The sequence below is a fragment of the Haemaphysalis longicornis genome, unplaced genomic scaffold, assembly GCF_048455015.1.
Source record: "Haemaphysalis longicornis isolate Haplotype H1 unplaced genomic scaffold, Haemaphysalis longicornis Haplotype H1 scaffold_7, whole genome shotgun sequence".
Classification (NCBI taxonomy): Eukaryota; Metazoa; Arthropoda; class Arachnida; order Ixodida; family Ixodidae; genus Haemaphysalis; species Haemaphysalis longicornis.
The window spans coordinates 96,935,851-96,946,090 of NW_027526422.1; the positions used below are offsets into that span (position 1 = coordinate 96,935,851).

The 10,240-nt window shown below is 47.1% G+C and overlaps 1 protein-coding gene across 1 annotated transcript; it reads right to left on the minus strand.

The window, feature by feature from the left end:
• Positions 1 to 3,039: 3,039 nt before the first annotated feature.
• On the minus strand, positions 3,040 to 6,203 carry LOC144146422 (pseudopaline exporter CntI-like). The gene is made up of 2 exons (XM_077678376.1): positions 5,100 to 6,203; positions 3,040 to 3,189 (listed from the first exon to the last, which is right to left on the minus strand). The coding sequence occupies exons 1-2, from the start codon at positions 6,201 to 6,203 to the stop codon at positions 3,040 to 3,042; spliced, it is 1,254 nt and encodes a 417-aa protein (XP_077534502.1).
• Between the last annotated feature and the right edge of the window lie 4,037 nt (positions 6,204 to 10,240).

Below are 10,240 nucleotides of genomic sequence, written 5' to 3' on the forward strand. Positions count from 1 at the left end.
CTTTCGGACTTTAAAAATTAAATACGGTATTAGCGACTGCAAAAATGAAGAAAACCATGTTTATCTGCGCTCGTCTATGCAATGCAAACACAATCACGAGTTCATCATCATCATCATCATCATCATCATTATCACCAGCCTATCTACGCCCACTGCAGGGCAAAGGCCTCTCCCATTATTCTCCAATTATCCCGGTCCTGTGCCAACTGTGACCAATCACATGTTAAACAAATACAAAAAAGTGGTTGCTTGGTACTTGTCACTAGGGCGTGTAATATTCTAAAAATCCCAACTCGATTTTTTTTCCTTGTCGTGTGCAATGTTCACAGTACTCTTCGTGGGCTCAACTATCACCAAGCACCTCAATGATTGGCGAAAAATGGAGAAAGTCACGCATTGATGTGACGATTCGGCGCGGAGCTCAGAATAGTGTAACGGTATTGCTGGCTTTGCAAACCTTGATATTATAAATGCATTTATATAACAATCTCATTTTAGGCCATTTTAGGTCTAGAATATGGCAGCTCAGTGCATGAAGTACTGCACTAGTGAGCACGAAGTTTCGGCTTGGTTCCTGGCAATGACAGTCGCTTTTCCCATCAAGTAAAAACAAGGCAACAGGATGATAAAGTGCCATAAGCAAAACGCATATGTACCTCAAGTATTGAGCACGTTCAAATCAATTAGGCGTCATAAATTGGTCCGTAGCCCCTCCGCCTCCCACGGCTGTCCGCAAAGCCGCACGGTATCTTTTACTCGAAAATTTCCAGTTTCAACTGAATGATAACGATTTGCACATGTTTGTCATGCTCGGATCACTTTTCGCCTTCCACTACAACTGTAAAATGATGCACAGTCCTGCTTGAAGCTACGGAGCGAAAAAGTTACAGGGCTGGCTGCCGATGCTGAACCCATTAAATTATGCATTCCGCGGTCTGTTTAGCTGCTTTTGTCTGCACGTTAAATCCCGTCAAGCTTAACTTGAATCAAGTTTTTTAGTGCACCAGCTAACTCAATAGGATGGATCATGCGTTGATTTCAAGAAAAATGGCAAGCGCAAGAAGTTTGTTTTTCTAGCCTACGGGTAATTATCTAAATATGATTATCTGACGACAACATTCACGTGTATTTAGTGGTGCTACCACTCTGTGTGTGAGGAACCCTACTGATTCGACCATGACGAATAGCAGCATTCAAAACGAAATTTTATTGTTCGTTTTATTTACAGACGATATTGCTGAAATTGACCACTGAACATTGCGGGACAATACTCTCGCATTTGTGCTGGTGAACCCGAGGTAGCGGGTTCGATTTATGGCCGCGGCAGTCGTTTCTCAGATGGTGGTCAAAATTAATCCGGAACCCTCCTCTACGGCGCGCCTCATCGCCTCTGTAGCGTCGGCGCATTAACCCAAGAGTCAATCAATCAATCATTCAAAACGCTCACGTGCAACAGATTACATGGACGCAAAACTGAGTCCTACATGAATAAGAATAACAAAATTGTCAAAATGGTCGGTTAAATTTGATGGGGTAAAACTTTACACAACTGATTCAAACCCATCGCTTTCCGCTTTATCCGAATGAGCGCACTAAACTTCTCTGATTGTTGGACCTTTCGTCTCGGTGGATCTTTCATCTCGATGGACATTCAGGCTCGATTGGACCTTCAGACTTGGTGGATATTTCGTCTTGTTGGACATTCAGGCTCGATTGGACCTTTCGTCTAGTTGGACATTCAGGCTCGCTGGTCACGTGAAGAATTGGACCCTTCGACTCGTTGGATCTTTCGTCTCGTTGGACATTTAGGCCACAAGCGATCGGGTCAGGGAAGGTCCTTTCGCCAGGAGGTCGATCCGACGAAAGAGACCAGGCCCTCGCTTCCAACCCCCGACCTCGGCTCTTGCCGAGGACCGGTTTTTCCCCAACCTCCTCCCGGAGCTACGAGCGCGCCCTCCGAGGCGTCGCAGAGGAAACGGGAACCGAGACCCGAAACGGGTTGTTACCGGGGTGGTTGGCTATCCACAGCGCCGCGTATTGCTGCGAGAAGGTTGCCCCCGTGCCGGCAGCGTCAGTCGGCTTGGCTATAGCCGCCGGCGTGCGCTCGAAGTGGGAGAGGGGGGCAGGGCGTGAGTGCGCTACCCACAGCATATAGTTATCTCAGCAAGTCTGTGTCGTTTTTCTGTAGTATAATAATCTAACTGTGGTTTTATTGAATCTTATTTTTGAAGTATTTGTTCGTCCCGTTTCTGCAGGCATTGTTTCCGGAGTTTTCTTGGTAGAAGTAGCTTCATGACATGGTACAGGACCTCTGATATCAGTGTACTACTGTGGGTGCAACCTCACGACCACAGCTGTCAGCGATTTCATTCCTCAGAGTACCACCCCGCAATCTATAGTATCGAGGCTTTTAGAATAAGCACACACTATCAATTTCGTTAGGTTATGGCGAACCATGCTTTCATTGCTTCCCCGTGTTTAACACTGTGAAAACGCTCAAACTGTAAAAGCAATGTTTCGGTTGTTATAATGAGGTTTGCCTCCAAGCAAAGTTCCGTGTGCGTCCGCTGTAAAATTACTAGTGTTAATATTCATTGTTTTTGTGCTGACAAGTTTTTGCAATTGAGCGGCGCATGACACAGTGGAAGCAGACTTTGAGGCATCTGAGTAAAAAGAATGATACAGGCACTTGTCTTCGAAATACAAGAAATGTAAAATCCTTTCTGTGGGCGCATTCTCTTTGCTAAACTTTTTAATGAACACATAGCAAGCAATTCAGGGCAGGACTGCTTGAAAGGCGATGTACATAGAAAAACTACTATCTATCACCCCACCGCTCGTGACTGCTACAGGAGTTACCTGTGTCGGGTATAGCGCATAAAGTATACGCTCCCATATGATCTACAACACCATCCATTAGCTGCAAGAAGCGCAACCGACGGCGACAGCTAAATTCATGAACCTGTTGGTATCAAGACTGCTGCAGGTTTGCCAAATGAACACAGACAGCTGCAAAAAGTGACAGGACAGTGCTTTATCTTAGAGTAGAAATTGAAAGCGGCGCCTGATCTTCGAACCAGGAGACGATGTTTCGACAACTTTTCGCATGCCGATTGCGACGACACCGAGGAGCACGAATACGCCCGCGAAGACGCTGTAGAGATCCGGGTACACTTTCATGAACATCGCCTGCGGGATACGTTACCGTTCGTTGAGATACAACAAGTACCACTGCAACAAAACCTCTTTGTGCAAAGGGCAGCCATACACTTGTAGGAAGACACCAGAATATTTAGAGTAAACTCCTCGCAGGCATGCTAAGCGCTCTCAAGCTCGCACTTTTAGGGTGAGTTAAGGTTCAAGGTTGTAACAACTATTCCAACAAGGCTCTCACAAGGTAATAACAAGTTCTAACACGGTTCTAACGGCAAACACGATTAGCCAACGTTGAGGTTCACCTGAGATCGATGTCGACCTCACGGAATCGCCCCGTGAAGCGGGACGCTCGGCCATGCTGTATAAAATATTGTTCTGCACATGGTTAAAGAACGTACGTGTAGTTATTTGTCTCACCATTGAGCAATGACAGTAGCTATTGCGTTGTGATTCCTGAATAAAAATTGGGAACACTTGAGATTCGTCTCGTGGAAGCCCTTGTAGTGACCTCACGCGACAATTTCACGCTTGCGCCTTCACTCTGCAGTACTGTTGTGTCGTGGGCGACGGCGAACGACCTCGGCAGCGATGGGAGCGAAGGCGTGCCGCGCCGGCCCGCGCACAACGCAGAAGAAAAGAGTGCTGCCTCGCTCCTTGAACCCCAGACAAAGAATTGATTTATTCAACATGATGACGACACAACCACACATGCATACGCACGTGATTGGAGCATTACCGTCACGTGCGTCCCACCGCAATGGCATCTAGTTACAACTCAACAGTGCGCGGGCGCTCCACCAGAGGGCGCCACATATTTCACAAGGAGCCACCTATAAAACGTTAAACAAGCTCTCCGTCATGTTATAGTCGTCATAGAGTAGTTGTCATATCATCGTTTTTTTACAAAAAGTTATGATAATTTTATCGAGAGTTACAGACATTTTGTGCTAATGAATGACATTAAAATTGGCTTTGCCGCAAAGCGTCTGAATACACACGCTGTAGAAATGCTCGAAACACACTCCGCCCACTTGCTAATGTTATTTAAGTAGCATTAGCGAAACAAACCCCTCCACGACGCCTTCGGGGCATGCGCCGCGCTCTAGGTAAAGTCCAGAGCGCTTTCTACGAGGAAAAGTAACATCGCGAGCGCGCGCCTTAACTGCCTGGTCACCATGAGAATCATCGGCCGCTTGAAAAATATGGACCCACTAAGCATTTTCTATTCACGAAAGATCAAGGATAACAAGGATGTCTACCGGCGCCTGTTTTTGTAGGCGGACAAGAAAATCACACGGAATCCCCGCCGCATTCATCTGAGCAGTAAGAACCAAATTTAGGCAGTTTCTAGAAGTATTTCTATGCCCTGACCGTTATGACTCACAGCCGCCGTCTATGGACTAGATATTTTGTCGCGTTACATTTTACGCTGTGTGTTTCCTTGTAAATATACTCAGCGCACCCGGTGTCTTCCGTTGCCATGCGGTGAATCAAGCTTCGTACCAACGCAAGTAGTACGCTTTCAAGCACTGCTGTGAAGAAGGCAATAAAAGGTTGCAATAAGGAAATATTTCCCTGGCGCTCTCACCATGAAACAGGCGACGCATGTTCGACATGAGATTGCGTCGTACTCGAGTAATTGGGCAGGAATTTGGAAGAAATCATGGTCATCAGGTCTGTGGTGCCAACCTCCCTTAACAATGCTATCAGAGGATAACCAAATGACAAGATTTAATACTTTTGATGATCAGGAAGGTGGGTTTTAGTGCACTCCCCGATATCGTGGCGAGTGGATCACGAGTAAAAATAATCATTAGACAGGGCTTCGTGCGTTTTAAAGGAGTTTCGTTCAATCAAAAATTTAAAAGTCGAAATATTTATTTTCTAGACTGAACTTTACCGGAGTAGCCTAATATTCTTCTGTGATAAATGCCATAGCGTACCTGCATCACGTAGCCGAGGATGATGTCCGCCGTCGTCTTCACGATAGTCACAACCAAGGGACTCCCGATCTGGAGCGCCTTAGTGAGAATCACCTGGACGGCGAAGGTTAGATGAGAGATCAGCAGGAGGTAGCCTATCTGTGAGCCGTCGTAGAAGATCTTCAGTTTTCCCATGTATACGGACACGACTGACACCAGCAACATAGAGAGGCAGCCGTAGTGGAATACCACGACGTTGCGCGACACGCCCCGGGTCGCCCGGATGCAAACCGTGGTTACACCATTCAGGATGGTGTGGCTCAGGCCGTAGGCGACGCCAACGTACTGCTTCGTGCCTAGTGCGCTGTCAGCCGGCGAGAAGAATCCGGGTTTGACGAGAAGGATGGTCCCGAGCAGGGACAACGCAACGGAAGCCCCGATAGTCCAATGGAACTGCTCGGAGAGGAAGAGGCTGGCCGTAATCGCCACCATCACCGGGCTGAGGCTGTTGATGATGGAGGAGTCCGCGATGGTCATGTGATACAAGCTCGACAGTCGGAGGGCGGCCGAGACGAGCGAGAGGACTGCCCGCACAAAGAGCAGCGGCTGAGCGCGACTTGGGCCGAACGGCTGCACTTCCTCGTTGGCCACAGGGAGGATCCCGATGAACACTCCGAAGGACATGAATGTGAGTACCTCCAGAAGGCTTACCGAGGCCTCTAGTTTCTTGATAATAACGCTCACGAGGGACAAGACGGCGCTGGTTCCAACAGACAGCAGTATGCCGAGAATGAGCGAATGGTAGGCGCCCTGACGCTGACTCGAACTTTCAGTGGTACTGCTGGGCTCCGACGGAGCGACGTTCACGACGTCGTTGTACGACCGCACCAGGTTCTTGATGCCCGAAGCGTTGGAGATGGACTGGCGGAGCCACTGAAGTCGGGACAGTACAGGCGAGTGCCCCTGGCTTTGCTTGGACGGCGCCTTCTCCTTTTCCGGTGGGTTACCGCTGTCAGTGGGGTCCGTTGGGGCGCCCGTGCATTTCCGACCCATGGGCTTTGCGTGGGTCATGGGCAGCGCGACCTCTCCGCTGTTCCCTTCAGTTGTCGTTTTTGACGTGCCCATTGCAAGAAGAAAGGCCAGATGTCTTCTCACGAGTGACACGGGTAACGGCTTCCGCCAACTGTCTTTTGGCTGGCCCCAGTGAGGATGACGCTGCTGTGTAGTTGGGTGGCGCCAACCCTGTAGCGCTACCTCCTGGACGAAGTTTCTGTGCGCCTTTTGTTCGATCGATGGGCGAAGGGAAAAAGGAACAGCTGCTGTCTCGCAGCTTCAGCAGGACGAAATGAGATGATCACGACGATGACGACGACGATGATGGTGATATCCCTCGGTGAATGGTGCATACCCAAACATGGGATCAGCCAAACAGTAGGGGTATGAAAAAGATGTTATTTATTTACAGGATACCGTAAATCGTAAATTTCGAGAGGTTGGAAATACTTTTAGAAAGTAAAATCCTAGGTTAAAAAAAGAAAAGGACGGCGGTGATCTATTTCTCGTTTACGGTAATGACGCAAACCCTTTTAATGAGATTGGCTATGCCTTGAAAATGATTTAATTAGTTACGAGCAGAGTTACTCAATAGATACAGTTACTCCGCTTCGGAGTCCAGGTGGCGCTAGCCCCCCCCCCCCTGCTCCGTGGAAGCTGAAGGGCAAGTCGATGCGTACGGCACTCAAGATAAAAAACTGAACTTCGCTAGACTATGACTATTCAACATGTTTTTGTACAATAAAGATTGCTTTAAAAATGCATTAATTACGTCAAATTTACTTGTGTTTTTGTGGCTTTTCTTTTTATGTCTTACGGCGGCAGCCGCAAGCACTTGAGTCCTACTTCAACGTCCTGCCGACAGGCGACAGGCTAGTCAACTTTCCCTGTGCTAGCCCCAGCGCAGGGGTGCAACCGAAGACCGCCTTTTTATACATGGGGCCTATGGCGAGTTTCGCAACTGTGTATATCCAGTAACTCTGGTCACGATGGCGTACTTTCATTTGGAAACAATGGTAGGCAAATAAACATATACACTTCGTAAGGGCAGGTGAAAACGAACTATAGCATGGGTGAGCACAGGAGTCTACCGGTGGCCATGATGAATTCAAGTAAGAGGGAGTAGATTTCGTGTCTTCCTTTTGTAAGCTAGCGCCAAATGAATCATGTAGGGAAGTTTTCATTTCAAGGCAAGGCTTTTGAATGTTGCAGTTAGGTCAATTTTCTTTGTCTTGAAAATAGGGGGCCTTTATATAACTAAATTTTTAGGGAATTAGGTTGGGTACAAAACGGGCAAACGTTTGTTGACGCCGATCCTGATTATAATATCAGTAAAATTTTAGAGGTGGAGGAGGACAACTTTGTTTTGAGCCTGGCAATGCGGGAGTGGTCCCTCAGTCTAGGAGTCCACCAGACGACCGTGGTGTCTTAGCCTTGGACATAAGGAGTTGCTGACCATCTAAGCCAACAGCACTTCAGAATGCCGGTAGAAACAAAACTACGAATTCTATTTAAATTTCACGCGAGCATACTCCAGCCTAACTTTCTAGGATGCTTTTAAATTACACACTGAGCAAGACAGAGTGCCGAAGTGGTGGCACAGTTACGCAAGTCAAATCTGGACACACGGGTAATACAGCGAAACGCGTTAATAAATCTAACTTCTCACAGAGCAGGATACGGGCCGAGAAATCCGCAAGATACGACCAGGGGACCGCATGTTCACGTTTCAACATATAGTGCTTTAAATGATCCTCAGTGGTCACCTTGTTCAATCCACAAAACTGCACACATCCTGTCGAACGGCCCTCGCTTCGTCGACTGCCGACAAGAATCCTTCGTAAAAACGTGGCATTGCCAGCTCAAAACGCCTGTGCAATAGGTTTTACCACAATCTTCCTTGTCCCAGCCGCGAAAAGCCTTCTCACCACTCTACAGAAATTCTTTGAGACACTATTGCATTCAATACAGAGCTAGGACTTTCTGACGGCCAAAGTAATGAGCAGAAATTCGCCATCAAGCATGGAGATGTAATCAATACTACGAACAGTTTAATACATCTTAAAATAAATTGTAATTTACTGTTGCAAAAAACTTGGCGGATGGCTTTTTCTTCGTTTTCTTGGCATTGTCGGTGCTGGTACAGGTGGTCAACGAGAAAGGGGGAGGTTTTTTTAGAGAGGATGGCTCTAGGCGAAGTGGGGAAGCGGGATCAGAATGTAGGGTGTTCGTGGTGTAGGACATCTAGAAGGTCGACAGTTCGAACACTGAGACTGTTGGGTTCCTTCAGAAGACGGTAGAAGCAGCGTGGGAGGGAGGAGAGCAAACTCACGGCTCTAAACTGCTCGCGCTGGACTGCATTCTATAGACTAGTGTGCAGTAGCAGTTAGCGTCACAGCTTCCATTGTATAAGTGTCATTGTATGAGGAAGAGGCACATGCGGGGATGCTGAAAGATCTGTAGTGCGGGAAATTCTGACAGTGCCACATTTGGTGCTGGAGATTGTGATCGAGGTGGAAGATGTTGGGTGTACCATTTACGGAAGGTCTCTGTGGTATGGGAGGCATTGGTGAAATATTTGTTGATGGAAATTCGGGCTGATATTGAAAGCATGTGCAGAGCGGACAGAAAGGCGGTTACAGTAAGGGCGTTAAAGGGGTATTTTTTGTACCGTAGGATCTGTATCGCTTCACGTATCAAGTTCTATGGTGGCTAATCCAAGTCGGGTAGCAGCGGAAACCTAGACGTTATGCACTCCCGCGTTCCCGTGTCGGCCGCCTGGTTCCCCGGTGATGACGTATCCTGTACAGGCGACCAGTCGATGGGAAGACGAATGCTGCTTGATTTCACAATAGAGATATGATCAGCGACTTTGTTGGTTATGTGATTGGTCGACCTGGGATTTTTTTTCAAAATCAAGAGGCTTAAAATGAGTCCGCCAGGATGCGTACCTCGGAAGGAACGAAGGAGTAAAAAATGAAAGTGAGGAAGTCCAAGGAAGGTGAGGAATATCAAGTAATTGTTTTCCTTAGACGTTGGCTAGATCAGGTGAAGACCATGCGGTGCCATCTGGTGAAGGAGCGATGATTTCGTCGGTGTAAATGTCGATTTAATGGGGGCATTTGCTGTTTAAGAGGGCGCTAAGGCTGGCAGCGCGAATGGGGCGGGCGTTAAGCGGGACAGGATGGGAGGCCGAAGAGTCCATGACAGAATTAAAGGGCGGAGCCAGGGAGCCAAAAAGATGAAGGTTGCACCCATGGGCTTCGACATGATTTTGTCCTATGTTTGTTGTACCACCGTAGTAAGGGGGGAGTGTAAATTTTTCAACCAAAATTTCTCATTTTCAAGGAATATAGCGAAAAATCTAGTTACTGTTCTTAGGTTTCGAAAATTACAAGTTTTAAGAATAACGTTCCAAAATGTTTATTAACGCTCATACATAAAAAGAAACGACTGCATTATATAACCCAAACATTATATTAAACTGAAAGATCAAGTGGACAGGTTTCGTATCAGTTGTGTCGCACCTATCAGATAAACATGCCAAATAAAAGACGTTGTGAGGCAAGATTGCAAAAAATGGTATTTGCTTCTTGAAAGCACATTTTTACAGTAACTAATGCATAGATATAATTACAATGCATCACAGGCGCACGCATCACAAAGTGGCTGTCCCATTCAATGTTTTATGCCTCTCCAATAATTTTCCCCACACAGCTGAAGCGAGCAGAGTAAAAACAGGCTGGTGTCGGACTTCATCGAACGAAGCCACATTTTCACACGCCGAATAACCTTAACTGAACAATCGATCGGGACAACATGTTGTCGCTTAGAATATGATGGCCGTTTGAAGAGCGTGACTGATATCGGGACCTATCCCCACATCTAATGCGAGGAAATCCGCTGGGAATTTAAGTCCGTGTTCTATCAAGATGAACGCCTAAGTACTGTTTCAAAATGGTAGTCGAAACGGTTGTATTTCTTGACTGGATCACAGATCTTCGTTTCGAAATCTTTTTCGTTCCCTCGATGACGATGATGGTGAAAAAACTTTATTGTCATGTCTGTTCAGATGGAGTCACTGCTTGGGAGTGGCAGTGGTGCGTCCC

Excerpts from the sequence above, each read along its gene's own strand:
- LOC144146422 (XM_077678376.1), bottom strand. The coding sequence starts at position 6,203 with ATGGGCACGTCAAAAACGACAACTGAAGGGAACAGCGGAGAGGTCGCG. Across the intron at positions 3,190-5,099 it reads TCCTCGGCTACGTGATGCAG|GCGATGTTCATGAAAGTGTA; the intron begins GTACGCTATGGC and ends CGTATCCCGCAG.